The sequence below is a fragment of the Lemur catta genome, chromosome 19 (assembly GCF_020740605.2).
Source record: "Lemur catta isolate mLemCat1 chromosome 19, mLemCat1.pri, whole genome shotgun sequence".
NCBI lineage: Eukaryota > Metazoa > Chordata > Mammalia > Primates > Lemuridae > Lemur > Lemur catta.
In genome coordinates this window covers 30889709-30911953 of record NC_059146.1, presented here as the reverse complement: position 1 = coordinate 30911953, position 22245 = coordinate 30889709, and the positions used below count along the sequence as shown (strand labels likewise).

At 37.0% G+C, this 22245-nt stretch overlaps 1 protein-coding gene across 1 annotated transcript; it reads left to right on the top strand.

Annotated features, from left to right (window-relative positions):
- Positions 1-6128: 6128 nt before the first annotated feature.
- On the top strand, positions 6129-21621 carry ZNF607 (zinc finger protein 607). The gene is given in 7 exon segments (XM_045532132.1): positions 6129-6390; positions 12354-12480; positions 13594-13619; positions 13621-13690; positions 19350-19700; positions 19703-20836; positions 20839-21621. Coding segments are annotated over 7 exon segments (2064 nt in total). The 5' UTR covers positions 6129-6315; the 3' UTR covers positions 21120-21621.
- The last annotated feature ends 624 nt before the right edge of the window (positions 21622-22245 follow it).

The following is a 22245-nucleotide window of genomic DNA, read 5'->3' as shown; positions in this document are numbered from 1 at the left end:
TTAAAAATGAGATCCCAGGAATTTGAGGCTTCACTGAACTATGATAATGTCCCTGCACTCTAGCCTGGATAACAGAGCAAGACTCTGTCTTAAATAAAAAAAAAAAAGTGTAAAATTGAATTCATCAGTGGTACTAGTCACAATCAACTGTTCAAGAGCCATGTGTACTGACTGGACTTTACAGATACAGTAGTCCTCCCTGTTATCCACAGTTTCATTTATCAGTGGTCAATGAGAAGAAGGGTGAGTATAGTACAATAAGATATTGTGAGACAGAGAAAGAGAGAGACCACATTTACATAACTTTTTTTTTTTTTTTTTTTTTTTTGAGACAGAGTGTCACTCTGTTGCCTGGGCTAGAGTGCCGTGGCATCAACCTAACTCACAGCAACCTCAAACTCCTGGGCTCAAGCAATCCTCCTGCCTCAGCCTCCCGAGTAGCTGGGACTACAGGCATGCGCCACCATGCCTGGCTAATTTTTCTGTATATAGTTTTAGCTGTCCATGTAATTTCTTTCTATTTTTAGTAGAGACAGGGTCTCACTCTTACTCAGGCTCTTCTCAAACTCCTGAGCTCAAACGATCTGCCCGCCTCTGCCTCCTAGACTGTTAGGATTACAGGCATGAGCCACCGCGCCCAGCCTACATAACTTTTATTATAGTATATTGTTATAATTGTTCTATTTCATTACAAGTTATCTCTTACTGTGCCTAACTTATAAATTAAACTTTATCATAGGTATGTAGGTGTAGGAAAAAACACAGTATACATAGATTTTGATACTATCTGTGGTTATAGGCATCCACTGGGGATTTTGGAACATATCCCCCCACCTCCACAAATAAGGGGAGGGACTACTGTATACAGTGTTTCCATTATCACAAAACTTTCTGTTGGGTGGTTATATTCTGAACCCCTACATTCTGTTCACATAGAGTCTTATGGATTTAGCAAATTAAATATTGCCAAGCACTAATCATCACATGCAAATCAATCAAGTACTTTTAGGCATATATTAAAAAATCAAAAATCTTTATCAGATATTTAAAAGCATCTTAAATGTTTTAAAATATAAACAATATGCAAAAATTGTAATGTTTTAAAAGATTATAAGCAATTGAAAATATACTTTTTAAAAGTATTGATTTATGTTTTAATTCTTATTATTTTTATGCTTCTACTTATTTATATTCTTATTCCTTCCCAGTTTTTCCCTGGGAATGTTTACAGTGTGCCTTCCTGAGATACTTCTCTGTCCTGATGGATGGCCTAATGCCTAAGTGTCTAACCTGTGACCAGGTGTGTCCCTCACAAAGAAATCCTGTTTATGCTGGCAGATGCCCACATGGCTCTTGTCTGACCTAGGTCTAGTTTATTCCTACAAGATAGCCACTCTCTTAGCCCTGACCAAAGAGAAAGTTAAGTTCAGGTGTGCATGCAAATCAAGTGAGACATAATGAGGGAGTGAAACCAAAATGCACGAAACAGAAGACATTTATTACTTATAATCTCTGAGAAATTAGCGGAGGATGATAAGAGGCCTTCAGGAAGTCCAGAAGTCAGCAAGGGAGCTCAACCAGCAGGTGGGGATTGAAAGAGAGAGAGACAGAGAGAACCTGTGGGACAATGCCTTTGTTAAGGTCCATTGGTGTCATCCCTTAGATTTTTCTTCAGGGCATTGTATATTGGTTAAAGAAAACTTGAGAGCAAAGGAAGAACTAATTTACATGATTCTGGCATTGACCATTAAGTTTCATCATAGTCAGCAGCTGTGAGTGTGTTGGTTTGTGTGTAAGATGTTGAAGAATCAGGATATATTGCAAAGAATCACATGGGGAGGGGAAGTTTTAACTAGGCCAAAGGTGACAGGGTAAGACTGGGTTTTAAAAAATTCATGTCGGGCCTAAAAATGGATGCTGAGGCAGCAACTTGATTAAACAAATTTATGACAGGAACCAAGATAGCTGATTTGATGTAGATACAATTCATTTCTAGAGTATTTACTATATCAGAATGTTCATGAGTAAAACGGCCTCAAGGCAGCATGTTTTGCAGTGGAAATGAAGAACTTAGGTTAATCTAAAGGTCTATCAAGAAAATAGAGGGTAGTTATGAGATTCTCCATTTGACTACATCAAAAGGGGAATGATTTATCAGCATATTTATTCAATAAAACCTTCACATTTAATAGGATAAGAGTTAATTCTTGTTCTAATGTCTTACTGTTTATTGCCTGTGGATACAGTATCTTACTATGATATCTAGTAATTTCAATAGTTATATACAAATGTTCCCTTTAATAATATAACGGCCGGGCGCGGTGGCTCACGCCTGTAATCCTAGCATTCTGGGAGGCCGAGGCGGGTGGATCGCTCGAGGTCAGGAGTTCAAGACCAGCCTGAACAAGAGTGAGACCTCCGTCTCTACTAAAAATAGAAAGAAATTATCCAAACAACTAAAAAAATATATATAGAAAAAATTAGCCGGGCATGGTGGCGCATGCCTGTAGTCCCAGCTACTCGGGAGGCTGAGGCAGTAGGATTGCTTAAGCCCAGGAGTATGAGGTTGCTGTGAGCTAGGCTGATGCCACGGCACTCACTCTAGCCCGGGCAACAAAGTGAGACTCTGTCTCAAAAAAAAAAAAAAAATAATAATAATAATATAAAAAATTTGGGGGGACTGAACTTTTTCACATTTTCTGGATGTGCTTTGTTATTAACCTTGATTAGTTTTAGTTATAGGCCAATCATTTATAAAATATTTTTGTTGGTGTTTTTCCAATTTCTTTGAAAATTACTGACATTTCTAAGTCTAAATTGTTGTCAGATCCATAGAACTACTGTTACTAATTTGCTGAAGAATAGTTCTTTTATACATACCATTTTAAAATGTGGTAGAATTAATCGAAGCTCTAAATTGATTACTCCATTGTATACATGTATTAATATATGCACATATATATTTTAAAGTTTCATAATAGTCTCTGACATTTATTCCCCATATCTTCTTGCATCTTAACACATTATTATTTACATTATTGTTACTTTTTGATGCATTTCAATGTTGCTTTTAAATGTAGAGTATGTGTTCTTTGTCTTCCCTATTTTCTTATTTATACCTCTTTATTAATTTTTTACTGGTGTTCCTAGAATTTAGAATATACATTTTAAAATAATCTGAATCTACTTTCAAATAATATCATAGTACTTCAGTAGTCTTGGAAGACACTTTAACAGTATATTTCTAATGTCTATCTCTCATTCCTTTTTTTTTTTTTTTTTGACAGAGTCTTGCTTTGTTGCCCGGGCTAGAGTGCTAGCTCACAGCAACCTCAAACTCCTGGGCTTAAGCGATCCTACTGCCTCAGCCTCCTGAGTAGCTGGGACTACAGGCATGCACCACCATGCCCAGCTAATTTTTCTATGTATATTTTTAGTTGTCCAGCTAATTTCTTTCTATTTTTAGTAGAGATAGGGTCTTGCTCTTGCTCAGGCTGGTATCTCCCATTCCTTGTGCTGCTCTACATTTGTTTTCCACATGTTAAAAACACAGAATAACAGTGTTACAATTTTCCTGTAAATAATACCATCTTTTAGAGAAACTAAAAATAAGAAAAATAGTTTTGTTTTTCTTGCATTTTTTTCATTTCCAACTCTCTTAATTTTTTGTTTAGATACAAATTTCTGACTATGTCCTATTCCTTTTCTCTCAAGAATTTCCTTTAACATTTCTTGTAGAGAAGATCTGCTAGCAATGAATGCTCTCAGTTTTTACCTGTTGAAAAGTCTTTTTCTTTTTTTATGGTAACAACTTTATAAAAATATAATTCACATACCATTCAATTCATTGTTTTAAATTATATAATTCAATATATTTAGTGTAGTCAGTGTTGTGAAACCATCAACACAACCAATTTTACAACATTTTCATTATGACAACATGAAAGCCCACACCCAAAGGCCATCATCCCCAATTTCTCCTTCCACCCCTTAATTTAGTCAACCACTAATCTACTTTTAGTCTTTATAAATTAGGCCACATTGGAAATTTCACAGGAAAAGAAGTTTCATATAAAATGAATCATAGATACTTAGTCTTCTGTACTGGCTTGAATCACTTGGCATAATGTTTTCAAGGTTGATGTATGTTGTAGGAAGCATCAGACCTCCATTTCTTTTTATTACCAAATAATATTCTACTGTATGGATACACCACATTTATTTATCCATTTATGAGATGAGGAACAATTGATTTGTTTCTAGTTCTTGGCTCTTATGAATCATGCTGCTGTAAATATTTGAGTAACAGCTTTTTGGGGACATACATTTTCATTTCTCTTGAGAATATACCTAGGACTAAAATTGCTGGATCACATGGTAACTCTGTATCCTTCTGAGCAACTGCCAGACTGTACTCCAAAGCAAGTGCACCATTATCCAGTCCCACCATCAATATATGTAGGTTCCTATTTTTCCAAATCCTAGCCAACATTTGTTATTGTCTGTTATGTTTGATTCTAGCCATCCTAGAGGTATGAGTTGGTATCTCCCTGGGGTTTTGATTTGCATATCCTTGATGACTAAAGATGTTGAACATGTTTTCAAGTTTTTAGTAGCCATGTGTATGCATTTTTTTTAGAAAAATTTATTCAGTTACTTTGCCCATTTTTAATTGGGTTGTCTTTTTATCATTGAGTGGCAAAAGACTTTTTTATATAGTCTAGATACAAATCCTGTATCAGAAATATGATTTACCAAAATTTTCTTTCATTCTTTGGGTTGCCTTCTCTTCATGGTGGTTTTGAGGTACAAAGTTTTAAAATTTGATTATGTCCAATTTCTTTTTTGGTGGTGTTGTTTGTAATTTGGTGTCATATGTAAGAAACAATTGCTGACCATAGAGTCCAGAAGATTTATGCCTGTATTTCCTTCTAAATGTTCTATTGTTTTAATTCTTAAACTCAGGTGTTTGATCCATTTTGAGTTGATTTTGTATACGGTGAGAGGTAGAGATCCCAATTCAGTCTTTTCCATATGGATATCTAGTTGCTCCAATCTTTGTTGAAAACACTATTCTTCCCCTCCTTGAATTGCCTTGGTACCCTTGTTGAAAACTAATTTACTGTATATGTGAAGTTTATTCCTGGACTTAATTTAATCCATTGATCTATGTGATCTATGTGTGTATCCACTGCAGTTGTGGTGCTCCTGAGGGGATTACTCAGGAGATTCAGAGCAACAAATCCAAGAATTGATTTAAAAGAAAAGATAAGTGATCAAGTTCTTAGGTTGCAACTTTAATAGGTTTTCAACTATTTATATTTGTGAATCGTGAATTTTTAGTCTTTGTGCCTTTTCCTCTTAGGGTATTGACCAGTATTTTGAGCCAGAAAGACAGTAAATTAAGATTATTATCTATTTGTCCATTTTATTTGTTATAAATATTTCCCCCCAAATTCACTTATCTAAAGTTTTTTTAATTCATTTTTTACCATTCAGACGTTTTGAGTATTTATAAATAACAATCAAAATTTACAAATAATTACCACATCAAGGTACTAAATTTTAAGAAAATTTCTTCCCTTGGTTATCTTTAAGAAACTTATTCCTAAACAAAAATAATAAAAATATTTAGAAGATACTTCTTCAGATGATTTTTTTAACCACATTAATTCAGTCCGTCTTTAATGTGTCCAAGGATGAAGAATGTAATGTATGGAAGAATTTAATGGAACTGCACCCACTCATCTATGATGTTAATCAATTTACCTAACACTTTATGGGGCAAGCGAGGCCTTTCCTTGGGTATTAGAAGTTACCATCCCATATATTACCAAACAGGCTGGCGCTGCCTCAGGGGCCATAACGGTCCCAGCGTCCCACCTTGAGGAGCTCACACCCAGCCCAGCGTGCGATGGTCCTGGGGGTCGCAGCAGTGATTCTCCCTGCTGGGCCCTCACCCTTAGATCTGAGGCCTCCCAAAGGACACTGCTCAGACCGCCACAGGCTGTTCCCCCGAGACTCGCCCCCTCGCGGAATCGGCCTGCGCAGGGCCGGCGGCGCCAGGATTTGGGCGCTCTGCGCTTGCGCACTGCCAGGATAGGCGGCAAGTCCCAGAAGTCTTCTGGACTCGGGCGGTCCTAGTGGTCACCGGTCGCATTTCTTCGAGGTTTTTACGACCCTGGGATCCATTTCTCACAGTGGATTGCGGTCGTGACTATTCTAGCTTGGACTACATTTCACTCAGGCGATGGTGCAAACTGGAACCTCTTGCTCCGTTTCCGGCATCTCTGGTTGCGCGCTGCGCGTGCCCTGATGCCACCTGAGGAATACGCCGGCGTGGGTCGCTGCGGGAAAGACACCGCAGCCCGCGCGGGGCCCTTGATGGCGGTGAGAGAGGGGGTGCGGGAGGCGCTCGGAGCGCCGAGGCCCCGAGCGCGGCAGGGCGGGTCTGCGCGCCATCTCGGGCCGTGGGTGCTGGGGCTGCAGAGCGGGTGGTCGTATCTCTGGGAGAGCGGCGGCGTGGGGAGAGACCGTGCAGCGTGTGACGGGGCCGGGGCGTGCCTTTGTGACGGTGGGTGCAGCTGTGAGACTGTGAGGTGCGTGGTTGTCCTTGCGTGAGTGACCCTGACATAAGGAGCGTGTCCTTCACGCGATCGTGCGTTGCTGTGGTTTTGTGGTTCTGTGGTGTCACTGACCCCGTGGCTTCATGTTCCCTGATGCCTCCTGTGCCCTCCTCTGAGCCAAGTATGACTGCCACAGAGAAATTGTCCAAGTTAGATATCAAATATTGAGCTTTATTTGAAAGTTTTTAAGAAGAAACAGGATGGGACGTTTAGAGCAGGAATTGATAGAGCCTGTTAAAGAAACAATTATTCAGTGATACTTGTTAAATCATGCTAAGGAAGACTTTATTCAGGACTATTGTGGTAGGTATGGAGACCACTGCAGTGGGATTTTGCAGTGGGTAAGAGAGATTGGGCTCAGCTCTCAATACAGCATGGGCAAGTGGGAATTTATAGCCAAGGAACAGGATGAGGGTCCCTGGATGGAAACTTACTAAGAGCAAATACCAGGGGCAAGGGGGATTCTGGCTAAACCGACCGAACAGGATTCTTGCTGAAGCCAAGCCAACGTGATAGATACCTCCTGGTGGGTGGTGGAGGATGAGGAACCCAATTAGATATAGGGGTGGAGGGTTGGTGTTAAACTAACTTGGCAGGGTTTTCTGTTTAAACTGGATTTTACAATGAAGTGTAGATGGGCCTAGGAGAACGTTCAGCAGTCTGACTAAAATTTGGTCATGCAGAGAATCTTTGTCAGTTCCAAGAATAGGATGCTTTCCTGGAAGAGGTTGTCACCCCCCCTCCCCATCCCCCCAGGTCTTTGAATTTCATTTACATGTTTAAGAAGCACAAAGTTTTTGAATTCTGATCATAAGAACCTGCGGTGATCTCTGATTACAGATTCCGTCCTTCTGGTTATATGCATGAAATTATGACACGTGTAGCCTTCGAAGGGGAAACATAAATGCTCACTATGATGAGGTGAATCTGGATCATTACGGTTTGGATTTCTATAGATCAAAAACAGCAGAAATATGAACTCAGTTGTGCTGTGGTGTCCTTGCAAATTAAGGAAGTGAGCCAGAATTTTAGTGTTCCAGAACAGGAATTATTAATCAGTGGTCCTTTGTGTTTATGGGCATACGGGGCACCACAAATCCCTTGAAATTGTATAGAGATTTGCTGTGTATGCTTGTTAATTTGCATTTCTTAGGTGTCCATAATCCATATTATTTATACCTAGGCTTTAGATTTGGAATCAAAGATTGTATACTTTGGAATGGTTTTGCAGAGAACTAGTGATCAACATGGGAAAGTTCAGACTATCACAACATCTATGGGGTTGGATATTATGCAGATAATAAAATTTATGTTGATAAAGAATTCATCATTAAAAGGAAAAATGGCTATGATCTAATGTGTTAAGCAGTATTTACAGTTATGGATCATAGTTCTCAAAAATTTAAACTATACATGCAGCCCATTTAAAAAATGGAATTTTGCAAGCCTTTTGCAAAGATTGTATCCAAAATGATCATTTATTTAATTGGATTTTCAGACAAGAATGGAAGGGTGTGGCCACATATATTGAGCCTCTCATGTTTGCCCCAAATCATCTGGCCTATTTTGTGTGTCTGTATCCCATTAAACATACAAGGGCCATTTCCTTTTCCATTAATGAAGAATCTTTAAAGTGAAATGTGTCTAATCACCTACAAGCAACATAGCTGAAGGCTATTCAAGAACATGAAGTAGTATAGGTTTCTATCATGTTGCTTTTTCATTCTAGGCCTAGTATTTAAATTTCTTTTAATGACAAAAGCATACTCTCTTCCTATAATGATATTTTTAAAATAGTTTAATGCTTTGAAATATCTTGATGTTCTATTTGTGATGATGTCATTAAGGCAATCTCATTGCAAAACTTTGCTTATCAAAGGGAGTTATGAAGAAGATAGTTAGAATAATCCCAAATCCCCCTGCCCAGAGATAATCACTTTAAAAATTCTGGTGTATATGTTTCTAATTTTCATGTGTGTTTGTGCATGGTGGTATTTCTGCTGAAGAAGATTAATCAAATAGACAAAGACTCCAAATTTTAGTTTGAAAAAGAAATTTATCCCAATCATGTGTATTAAATAAAAATTATGGGACACCACTGTTTTGGACTGAGCTCCCGCACTAGACCCCAACAGACCAGACCAAATCAAACTGAAATCACTGGTGTTAAATAAATACCACATAATCAAATTGAAACTTTAAGGAAGGAGATAGATGCTCAAACAGACCAGTTTTCTCTGAAAATAGGAGATTCCAGTCACCTGACTCAGCTAAGGAATTCCCTTCTGGTTTAAACCCAAAAATCTAACCTAAAGTAACCTGATGTCAATCAGTTTTTTCTCTATTGTTCTGTAATTTGTTTCCACTTTATAAAACCCACTATTCTGCCATTGTCAGTGGGAGCTCTCATTCTATTTTGTAAAATGGAGGATGCCTCATTCATGAATTGTAAATAAAAGCCAATTAGATCTATATGTAAATTTGGTATAATCTTATTTTTTGACATGGGTTTCTGTATATTTCTATACATCTTAGGAGAGAAGGACAGTACCAGGGATCTCCTTCTGAAGTGAAAAACAATCCAAGTGTTTATACATTTTAGATATTAAAAATGTTATTTAAAGCTTAATAGGCCATAAATTATGGAGTAAGATACCCTTTCAGAATTAATAGTTTAGAGATACAAGGTTACTTCAGAGAAAAGAGCAGTAATCTATGATTTCTAGATTTCTTACAGTATGAATAATTTTTACAAAGATATTTCAAAATAAGAAAACATATTCTAATATTTACAAATACAGAAATGCTTATATGTTGCAGAAGAATAAGATTCACTCTTTTGTTAATATTCTCAGTTTAGTACTTTATTGGATATTGTTCTTTGAACATGTATATGAGGCTGAAGGGTGTTTTCCTTATTCTCTGTAGCTGTTGTGGACTGAGAAGGGGCATTTTCTCTTTACCTGTCTGATGATCTTTTTAATTAACTAATGTTCTTTAAAGATTTGTATTTTCTTGAAGGTAGGCTTTGAAATTTTTTAAATTGAAATTATAAGAAAGAGAAAGCCCATGAAGCACAAACTTTAACAAAAATAGGAGGCAACAGAGTTAAGTTCCTTTTATAATAATGGATTAATTGACATGCAATGTTTTTCATCTTCAATGATATGTTACTACATTAGCTATCATTATATACTTTTTTTAGTATTTCTGTGGGTTATTTTGATTAATCCATAAAATAATCATGTATAATAGGTAATATTCTTATCCCTACTTTGCTGATAGGGAAAACAGAGGCACTGAGATGTTAACGTCTCTCATGGCTCAAAGCTCAGTATCACGTCCTGAGAGTCTGAGAAAGGAACCTGTGTTTTTAAATTTACCAGGATACCACTTATTAATTTATACATACATTTTAAAATCTGTCTTCTGTACTGAGTAATTCATTCTTTATACTGTTTTCCATTGATTATATGATTTAACAGTCTTATTAATAATGGCATAGTATGCCACCGTATAGCAGAGAATAATATGTTTAACCTGTTCCCTACTGTTTTTAATTTTTGATAATCAAAAATTGTTCTCTGATGAATATACTTGCCCGTATTTGTTGGGTACTTCTATTGTCATTTCCTCTTAAAAATTTCTAGAAGTAGCTGGGTGAGGTGGCTCACGCCTGTAATCCTAACACTCTGGGAAGCTGAGGCAAGAGGATCGCTTGAGGTCAAGAAATCGAGACCAGACTGAGCAAGAGCGAGATCCTGAGATCCTGTCTCTACTAAAAAAAAATAGAAGAAATTAGCTGGGGGTGGTAGCACGTGCCTGTAGTCCCAGGTACTCAGGAGGCTGAGGCAGGAGGATCACTTGAGCCCAGAAGTTTGAGGTTTGCAGTGAGCTAGCCTGGGCAACAGAGCGAGACTCTGTCTCAAAAAAAAAAAAAAAAATTCCTAGAAGTGAATTTTATGGTCAAAAATCAGACTTTATATATTATATATTTATATATTATAGTAAGTGACTGTACTGTGCTATACCTGGAAATGATAGTATTTTTGTGAGGGACAATATCTAAAAAGATAGCATTGCTTCCTTTAAAAGGCTTATAACCTATCAAGGGAGGTCATATCTGAATTGAAATAAGTTTGAGACAGTGTGGGATAGAGTCTACTTGGAGAGATTTATCTCCAATATCTTGACCAACTTCACCCAATTTCAACATCAAAAAGAGGTAGTGGTGTGGACGATACGCCCTCTTTTCAGTCTTAAAGGTGGGAATGGAAAGAGGTAGATCTGCTCAAAGGAAGGACAGAGCTGCCAATCTTATGTCCACATCTGCCTCACCAAAATGGTGCATTGGCCAGAATATTTCCTGTTGAAGTATCTAAGTCTGACTTCAATGCCAGTATGTTTCTGCTCTATGACTCTGTGTAGGTGAGATGTGTGGAAATTTGGGGAGGAAATGAGTTTCTCCGGAATCCTAATCTTCCCAAATTGTGTGTGACAGGAGGTTTGGAACCTGAAATGGCAGACTAAAATATTACCTTGAGTCCTGTGGGGAAGACTGAAGCACAGCTACTCTCAAGGTCTTTCTATTCTTTCAGGTCTAGCTTCTCCAGACTCTCTGCTTTTCTGGTAGAGAAACACTGAGGACTAGTCAGCTCTCATCAGTATAAAACCATGGCCTGTGTAAGTCAGTGTTTCTCTCCTTGTAGATATGTATGTGTGATTTAGGTCATGAAAGTCTTTTCATTATTTTTCTTGAAGTTACCTATGATGAGAGGGTCCTCAGTAAATCTACTCTTCAGTTCTTGTTCTTCTGTAAAGTATGTGCCACATCACCCAGCATCTTCCCTGTGTGGCCTACTGCAGATTAGCTAGTGTTCATGTCATTATTGACCATATTATTTGACACCTTCTAGGTACTCATTCTTCTATTATGGGCAGTGATAAAGTGTAAAGGAGTCAAGTTCCTTGAAGTAAAGATATATCCATTCCAGATCAGCTTTGTCATTTAGTGAGACTGAGACAACAGTTCCATTAGACTTTCGTTGAGAAGTCTGAAATTTTCCAGACATTTGAGTTTTTCAGCTAGATAAGGTGGAATTTGGCATTGAAGGATGTAATACCATTGTGTAGGGGAAAATTGCATGCTTGTGTGAATTAGTATATGACTGGGACTTATAAACATAAATGTCATGGATTTGGGTAGAACACCCTGAGAAGTAATTACCATAAAATAATGATGTCATGTGCCAAAAAATATTTTGTTTTGTGAAAACAAAAATATACATATTAAGATCTGAAATAATGAAGTACTTGAATCTTGAAGAAATTACTAATTTTATGGAAACTTAGTTTTTTAAAATGGAGATTCTACACTATATGTTGGATAAAATGTCTCATGATTAAATTTTTAATTCTCTTCCCAAGTAAATATCTCTTGGGTATTATGCATCTAATAATGATTTAATTTAATAGGACACATTATTATTCTGTCATTCTCAAATGGCACAGATATCCCAGAACATGGAGAAAGTTTTGTCTGTGTCACAGTCTTCTTCAAAAATATGTATACATTCTACTTCATTCCCTTCCCTGAATATCATGGATTTCCAGTCTGTGTGCTGATCATGTTGTTCTTTTGCTGTAATGCAGTCCTTCATATCTTCTACTCCATTTTCTAAATCTTTTCTCTAATTTTTCCAGTAATACATGGGTTTGCTGTTTCAGGGATCCATAACTTTCGGGTATGTGGTCATAAACTTCTCTCGTCATGAGTGGGAATATCTAGACCTGGTCCAGAAGACCTTGTACCGGGATGTGATAATGGAGAACTATGGTAACTTTGTTTCACTGGGTATGTTTACCAGCCTCGGATAGTTTAGAATAATTGAGAATCTGTTCTAGAGGATATATGCTTTTTCCATTTTGATTTTCAGGGCTGCCTTTCAAGAAACTAGTTAGATTTCTTTCCCTGGTTCCTACTGAAGTAATTTCAGCTTTGTTGGGTCAGTGATGGCAACTCTATTAAACACTTACATCCTGTCTTTCAGTGACATTCATACCTCCTTCTGATACTTCTTTTATTTTTCTCTCTTACCTAATTATAAATAGTTTAGCTTAGAATTTTCTTGTGTTCATTGTAGAACCATTGTCAAGGGATCCAAGTTTCTTATTTATTTGTGCTCAGAATAGCTATAGTATTCCATTTTATTATCTGATGCAGTTACTGGGATATCAGCTCGACAGAGGGTCTTAAGTTGCTGTCATTAGCAAAAGAGAGCTTCTTCATATAGTGGTGGATTAGATAATGGAATTCACATAAAACTGGGGAGAAAGTCCATTTCCTAAGACAGAGTTCATTTGATTTACGGTTGAAATTTGTAATCCATGAAAATCACATGTAAAATAGAATTAATATGCTATAATATCTTTTCTTATATACTCTTAGTAAAATAATTACAGTAGCATAATAAATGTTAACAGCTAACTGTGATTATTAAGTACCAGACATCTTTCTACCCACTTTACGTATATATTAACTAATTTAATCCTCCCAACATCCCAATTATTTTCCCAATTGTACAAGTGAGAATAGTGAGGAACCACGGGTTTAAGTGACTTGCCCAAGGTCATCCACCTGGAAGGTGGCAAAGTCATGAATTGATGCCAGGCTCCAGGGTGTATGTGTTCAATCACATTTGCTTATTCTCTAGAATTAGAGGACAAAAGAGTATATATATATATATATATATATATATATATATATATATATATATATATATTTTTTTTTTTTTTTTTAAAAACAGCAGACAAAAACATTGACTCTCCCTAACTGATCTCTTTATTTCTCACTCTTAAAATCTTATTCAATATCTCATTGACTTTTCATTTGGTGTCATTATAATTTTAATTGTGACTTTCAAAGTTTATTTCCATATTTTGTGGCACTTGTTTTCTTTATAAGCAGGACATTCTATGTCTAAGCCAGACATAAATTACCTTATTGGAGCAAGGAAAAGAGCCCTGGATGGTTGTGACAGAAGAATCAAGAAGAGAGTGTACAGGTAAGAGCAAGTAAGGCAGGGAAAGCCATTTGTGTAAGTAACAGCCCAAGTAGATGTGGTCAACTCATTTGGTAAACATATGAGCTTCTCAGTGGAGAAGCAGCTTGTGATGTGGAGAAAAAAATGAATCAGTCAGCATGAGATAGCCTGGGAAGTTTGTGTTTACATCGGTACCTATTTCCCATGTTATTTTTCTCATATTTCCTTCCCAATTAGTGACAGACACTGTCCTTCCAGGGTGTAGTAATTTTACCTGGATTTTGGATCCAAATGCTTTCTAGATCTTCCTTTGCACATAAATTCATATATATGGCTCCATTCCCTAAAATTACATTTACTTCTATATATGGCAAGTACTTGAATACTCTGAGCCTGGCACCATGCTTGGCACAATGAGTCTGGCAATACTGTATAGGACAGATGGTGTTCCTGTAATGATGGACATTAGAGTATGTTAAGGAACAAATAGAATACACATAAAAGCAAAAATAAATAATATCAGGCCATGAAATATACTATGAAGGACAGTAAACAAGAACAGGGCACTTTTACATCATGTAGGGTGTTCAGGAACCCTTTTCTGTGGAGGCGGCATTTCTGCAGAGACATGAAGTAAGGGCTCAGGTCATTGGAGTATGCCAGGGAAGATTGAACAACACATGCAGAGGCTTCAGGGGCAGTTGGGTTTGTGTGTCTCAGGAGCAGCTGGTAGATTACAGCAGAGTTAGCGAGGAGGGGAACTAACAGGATATGAAGTCAGTATGTTAGAAAGAATCAGGTCCTATAAGATTTTGTGTTTTATTATGAAGAATTAGGGGTATTTCTAAAATGTAATTAGTAGCATTATCTGATGATATAGAGTTTTTTATCATTATTTTTTTCAAAAGGCAAACGTTTAATTTTTGTTGAGCTACAAGCAGAAATCCAGATTAAACAAATAGAAATTAATGAGTTATCCTTTTGATGTATTTCTTTCCCTTTGTTTTAAAAATCTTTCTTGACTTAATTGGAATGGTTTGGGTTTATTCTCTTCTTCCTCTCTAGTTTGATATTCTGAAATTATTATTTCTTTTATTTCTACTTTAGTCTTAAAGTCTAACACTTCATTTTTGAGTTTTTCTCATTCTTCTTCTTATTATGTTTTTTAGAGACAGGATCTTGTTCTTTTTGCCCAGGCTGGAATTTGATCCTTCTGCCTCAGTCTCCCGTAGCTGGTACTACAGGCATGTGCCACCACACCTGGCTAATTTTAAAATCTTTTTTGTAGAGACAGGATCTTGTTATGTTGCTCTGGCTGGTCTCGAACTCCTGGCCTCAAGTGATCCTCCTGCTTTGGCCTCCCAAAGTGCTAGAATTACAGGTATGAGCCACCATGCCCAACCAAGTTTTTCTAATTCTTATTTATATGCTATCATATCTCAAAGTATTTTATTGTCTTATAACATATTTTTAAATAGTATGTTATAGGTTTTCTCTGGTTTGAGGTATTTGTTTGATGTACATTTAAGCTGTCTATATGTCTATCATTTGCTTTTGTCTTTTTTTCTTTTATACTTTCTTGTATTGGGTTTGACCTTGGGCCTCTTTTTTTGGTCATTTATATCTGAGATTAATTTTTTCTCAACTTTGAGAAAGGAGTCATGGTTCTGGATGCCATTTCTAAATTTATGGTTTTAGAGTGCCCTCTTCTGTTATCTTGTTAAGTGTTCAAATTATCATGGCTTGGGAAAGAATGGGGATATATAGGAACAAAGCTTTGTTTAGTATTATTAATTTTTGTGTGTGTGTGACAGTTTCACGCTGTTACCCCAGCTAGAGTGCAGTGGTGTCATCATAGCTCACTACAATCTCAAACTCTCGGGCTCAATTGATCCTCCTCCTGCCTCAGCCTCCCGAGTGGCTGGGACTACAGGCGTGCGCCACCATGGCTGGCTAATTTTTTAATTTTTTTATAGTGACAGGGTCTCACTATGTTGCCCTGGCTGGTCCTATCGTTATTTATCTATCACTGGCATTCAATGAACTTCTTAAATCTGCAAACTTATTTCTTTCACTAAATTTGGGATGTTTTCAATCATTATTTCCTCAAAAATTTTTCTGCCCCAATCTCTTTTGTTTTTCCTTTTTAAGATTCCAACCACATCTTTGGATTATTCCCACAGCTCTTTAAATTTTTTAAAAATCTTTTGTCTCTCTCAATTTCAACTTGAATAATTTCTCTTGCTCCAAGTTTACTAACTCTTTACTTATCATTTCCATTCTGCTTTAAGCTCATTGAGTAAGTTTTTGTTATTTTAGTAATTTTACATTTCAGTTGTATAATTTCCACTTTGTTCTTTTTATGTCCCCCCACCATGGTAATATTTCCTATATTTTCCATCATTTCCAGTGTGTTTTTCTAAAGTCTTTGTCTTAATATTCTAACATTTCAGTCATCTTGAGTTTAGCAACTGCTGTTTCTCTTTTCCCTAAGAGTAGGATACCTCTTTTTGTTCTTTGTATGTTGAATAATTTTGAACTGTATTTTAAACGTGGTGTTATGTTGCATCAATTCTGGGTTTTGTTCATTCTTCTGGAAAAGGTTCATAGTTTTATATTAGCAAGAAATCAAAGTAGTACCGTTTAAACCGTAAGTTCTATCTTGCTATTTTTGGGTGCTAGTAGTTCTCAATTAGGGTCTCTAAGTTTTTGCTACAGTGTTTTGTATCCTCACACTTGTTTGGTTTGGGTTATGCTGAGAATTGTACTGACCAGTATCCAAAATTAGGTCTTCTCTGGCTGTTTCCCTCCAAGATTCCCTATCACTTTGCAATTAGGCAGTGGTCACTCTCATGATTCCTATAGGCAGAAATATGTTGAGGTTTCTGTTGAGTCTTTGTAGCCTACACTTGCCCCACTATAAGTGGGAGCCATCTTGAGGCAAGCACATGATAGAAGAAAAACCAAGAAACTCGGCCCATTATGGGTACCGTTTTAAAGTTTTGTCTTCCTTTCCATAATCTCTTGCAATTACTTACTTTTATTTGCACTCTTTAAGTGGTGAGTTGTTTTTTTTTTTATGTTGTCAAGCATTCAGTTTTAAATCAGTCAAAGGGGACAGGGCTGTTGGGGGTTTATGCCGCCAAAATATAAGTAGAACTTCTTAAATTAAGGAGCTGCATAATGGTGGGAAATGATTTTTTTCTTTTCTTATGTATCATTGTCAATTTATTGCTTTTATTCTGCATTGTTATATCTAACCTAATCCTTTTTATTTTACTATTTTCACTGTTTTATTTACTCACAACTCTGTTAAGTCTTTGAAGATTTCCTTTCATTTTCTCATAAGATTTCAAGGCACTCCTTACCTGTTGTTCCCTTAGTGAATCTGGCCTATCCTATGTGCATATTTTAGATCTAGATATGGAGAAATTACAAGATAGGTGGCAAAATGTTCTCATGATAACTGTCTTTGCTTGTAGCTATGTATGTTTCATTCGTGAGAACTTGCTGTTTAGACTTTTCACTTGTATGGTCAACTTTGATGAATATTCCTGGAATATTATTCATTTTTTAATATTTTCAAAATTATTCATATAGTACTCTAATAATTTAAGTAAATTCTTCTGTGTTTCTTATTTTCCCCTTGGTATGTCTTATTTTTATTTTTTTACTCTCTTTTTTGATCACTTTAGCCCATATTTTAGCTAGTTTTTATGAACACCATAACTTTGAATTTTTTGTTAATGCTTTCTGCTTTCTGGCTCATTATTTTCCTTTTTATCATTTTTTTCCCTACTTTTCTGTACTTTGCTGTTTATTTCCTAAATTTTGGGTAATAGTCTTTAACTCATTTTCTTTCATTTTTACTGAGAAAAGTATTTAAGTCTTTCAATTCCCTGACTGCCGATATTGAATGCCCAAGGTTATGATATGTCCTTGTTTTATCAGTTGTGATTTACTGGAGTTTTTCCACTTCAGTGTTTTATGAGGTCTGTCTGGAAAATATCCAGCCATTGATAATACAGTGAGAATGGTTTGCATGACACCAATGTAACCTGGCAGTCGAGGCAAGTGGACTGTAATGGGCATGCATGAACAATGACATCTTCACTGTACCAGTCAGTGGGGCGCTAGACGCCACTAAGTGAGCATGTGTACTGTGTGGCCATCGCATTGAAAATGACTGGGCGAGTACAGCAACAAATCTGCAACAAATTTTGCATTAAACTTCAATATTCCTCCATTGAAACTATTTGGATAGTTCAGAAGGCTTTTGGGAACAATGCAGTGAGTGTGGTGCAAATAAAAGTGTGACATAAACACTTCAAAGACAGTCGAGAATCTGTTGAAAGTGATCCAGATTCTGGAAGGCGTGCAAAAAGAACACCTGAGCATGTTGAACGTGTATGAGTTAGGCTAAGAGACCCTGGGAGAACTGTGTGAAGTCCCAAGGTGCCTACTTTGAAGGGAACTGAGGCATCATTGTCCTATGTACAGTGTTTCTTGTATCTTCTTTAATAAATGTCTCTATTTTTCATATTATGTGGCTGAATGCTTTCTGGACAGACCTGGTATTTCCATATTGACCCAGCATTTATTATGCTGAGGACATTTCTATTTCCACATGAAAGGGTTCTGGTTTCTGATATTAATTTCTATTGTTATTCCACTTCAGAAAGGGTTATTTATATTATTTCTACATTTAGTACACATACCATACTCTCATTACAAGGAGATATGTTCTGCTATAAGTCATGCCCCACTAATTGAGCACTTTTTATTTTGCTGAAAGAATTGTTTTATATAGACTGTAGACTATTATCCTTCATCTCACTTTTGCTAATTTTTTTCATCTAGTACTTGGCTTTCTTCCTTCATACCTCTTCGTATAATTGAGGTCCCCTCTTTGCCCAGAGTTTCAGAATGCACAACATTCCATAGGTCTGGTACATATACCTGGTACGTGTCTGAAAATTCACTGACATACTCTTCTAGGGATTACCAGAATGGTTAGCATTCATTAAAAGGAAAAATTAGGGAAGACCTGAGAAAAGTTATGGAATAACAAAACAGACTGAACACCTGTAGGATTGGGAAGTATCTCAGGGTAAGATAACTAAATACAAACTCTCAGGATCTTATTTAATATGTGAAGAGAAGCATACATGGCTGTGTATAGAAGAAAATAAACCACAGTGGTGGGAACATCTGTATTTTGGGGAGGATTTTAATTGAAGAATGGTCAGGTATTTATAGTCGCCTTTTTATATTAATATAAATTTATATTTTATATAGAAAGGATGTGATACAGCTGGCCAGTTCTGTCTCCCTAGAGCCAATTGTGCATATCTCTTACTAAGTCTGGGTTCACTGCATTAAAGTAATAACTTGAAATTGTCCTCAGTGGGGTTATTTACTCCACAGATCTTGGCAAACACTACAAAACAGGACTGGTATGTCTATGTGTGTGTGTGTAGGGCTGGTTGTTAAACATTCACCAGTAATCCACTGTATCCATTCATCCTTTTCTGAGCTCCCCCTTCATTTTTCATATTTTATAACTGTATTTTAGAGTTCTCTCAACCTTCTCTAGTAGGTGAGAATTTCTTTGAATTCTACAATAGACCTTTACATTTTCTGGTCCAAGAAACAAATGTTTTTCTTTTGTGTCTTTTAGATTTGGATTCAAGGTGTGAAATAATCAGTGTTGGAAAAATGAACATTTATAGGAAACACTCATCTGTTACTCTACAGCAGAGAATTCATAAAGGAGAGAAATCATACGAATGTAAGGAATGTCAAAAGGTTTTTTGTCATCTTACAGAATTTACTGTACACCAGAGAATTCATACTAGTGAGAAACCTGATCAATGTGAAGAGTTTGAGAAGGCATTGAGCCATCTTACAGACTTTAGAGAACATGAGAAAATTCATACTCTTGAGAAACCTTATGAAAGTAAAGAAGGTGGGAAGGCCTTTAGTCATCCTGCAAACCTTGCTAAACATGGAAAAGTTCATGCTAAGAAACCCTATGCAAAGAGTGTGGGCAAGCTTTTAGGAGTAGCCATCAACTTACTGTGCATAATAGATTTCATACTGGTGAGAAACCGTAGGAATGTAAGGAATGTGGGAAGGCCTTTAGTGTGTCTGGACGACTTAGGCGACATCAGAGTATTCACACTGGTGAGAAACCCTTTGAATGTAACAAACGTGGGAAGTCCTTTAGGCTCAAATCAGGCCTTAAATCACATCAGAGTATTCCTACTGGAGAGAAGCCCTATGAATGTAAGGAACGTGGGAAGGCCTTTAGATGTAGGTATCAACTTACCATACATCAGAGAATTTATACTAGGGAGAAACCTCATGAATGTAAAGAGTATGGGGAGGCTTTTAATAGTAGCCATCTACTTACTACACATCATACATTAGATAGTGTTGAAAAACCGTATAAATGTAAGGAATGTGGAAAGGCCTTTAGCGTGTATGGACGACTTACTCGACATTAGAGTATTCATAATGGTAAGAAACCCTTTCAATGTAACAAATGAGGGAAATCCTTTAGGCTCAATTCATACCTTAAATTACATCAGAATATTCATACTGGTGAGAGACCCTATGAATGTAAGGAATGTGGGAAGGCCTTTAGTCAACAGGCACACCTTGCACATCATAACAGAATTCATACTGGTTACAAACCCTTCGAATGCAAAGAATGCGGGAAGTCCTTTCGTAGTGCCTCGTATCTTGTTAGACATGAGAGAATTCATACTGGGGAGAAACCGTATATATGTCAAGAGTGCGGGAAAGCTTTTATTTATAGCCATAAACTTACTATACATCTTCAGGTTCACACTGGTGAGAAACCTTATGAATGTAAGGAATGTGGGAAGGTCTTTAGTGTGTCTGGACAACTTACTCAGCATCAGCTTATTCATAATGGTAGAAAACCCTTTGAATGTAACAAATGTGGGAAGTCCTTCAGGCTCATTTCAAAACTTAAAGTTCATCAGAATACTCACAGTGATGAGAAACCCTATGAATGTAAGGAATGTGGGAAGGCCTTTCATCATGCCACAAGCCTCATATATCATGACCAAATTCATACTGGTAAAAAGTCATGCGAATGTAAAGATTGTGGGGAGACTTTTAGTCATGCCTTACAGCTTGAATTCATGAAAGAATTCATACTGGTGATAAACCCTATGAATGTAAAGAATGTGGGAAGGCATTTCATTGTGCCTTGTATCTTGTTAGACATGAGAAGATCCACACTGGTGAAAATCCCTATGTATGTCAAGATTGCGGGAAAGCTTTTAGTTACAGCCATGAACTTACTATACATCATAAAGTTCATACTGGTGATAAACCCTTTGAATGTAATAAATGCAGAAGGTCCTTTAGGCTTAGTTCCATCCTGAAAGTACATCAGAGAATTCATACTGGGTAGAGACATTGGGGCATGTCACATGTACATATGTAAATTAAGTATACTGCATCAGTGGATTTATACCACTAAGAAACTATTTGAATGAAGACAATATGGGAAGGCTTTTAGATACAGTTCAGTTCTTACTAGGAATCAGTTTGTAGTAGAGGAAATAAGCCAGGCACAGAAAGACAAATATTACATGATCTCACTTACCTGTGTAATCTACAAAAGTCAAACTTACAGAAGTAGAGAGTAGAATGGTAGTTAGTAGAGGATTGTGGGGACAGGCGCATGGGGAAAGGGGGAGATGTAGAGATAGAAGGGTACAAAATTTCAGATAGGAGGAATAAGCTTTAGTATCTATTATACCAAGTGGTGAGTATAATAAATAATAATGTATGTTTCAAAATTACTAAAGGAATAGATTATACATGTTCTCACACAAAAAAAATAAGTATGTGAGATGACTGATTTGCTAATCAGCTTGATTTACTCATTCCACGATGTAAACATATATCAAAATATCACATTATACCCCATAAATATATAATATGTATAATTATTATTTGTCAATTAAAGATAAATAAAATTTTTAAAAGTATACAGATTGGTTAGGCGCTGTGGCTCATGCCTATAATCCTAGCACTTTGAGAGGCCAAGGCAGGAGGATTGCTTGAAGCCAGGAGTTACACATTATGTAACTTCTTAGGCTTAAGAAGCATCAACTGTAAAATTGAAAAATAATAGTAAGCACCTATGGCATTCCCCATGAAATGAGCATTTTTGAGACGGAATACACAGCCTCTCTCCCAGGCGCGCGCAAACACGCACAAAGTTTGATTAGATAATGAAGTCAGGTCACCTTCAGCTCCTTATACCTACTGAGGCACGCGATCTCCCTCAAGGAGTGACTTTTCAGGGCGGATCATCTCACACAGGGATAAGGGCTCGTAAAATAAGAGCTCTGAAGTTCCCTTGTAAGATTGCCCCAGTGCAGCCCCACTGAGAACCGCCGCCTGCCATCCATGAGAATGCGCTGAAATCACCCTTGCTTTCGGATCAGGGCCGCCAGCAAGTGGGCGATCTGCGCTTGCGCACTTCTAGGAGCGACTGCAACTCCCAGAAGTCTCCGGGTGGGGCGCGG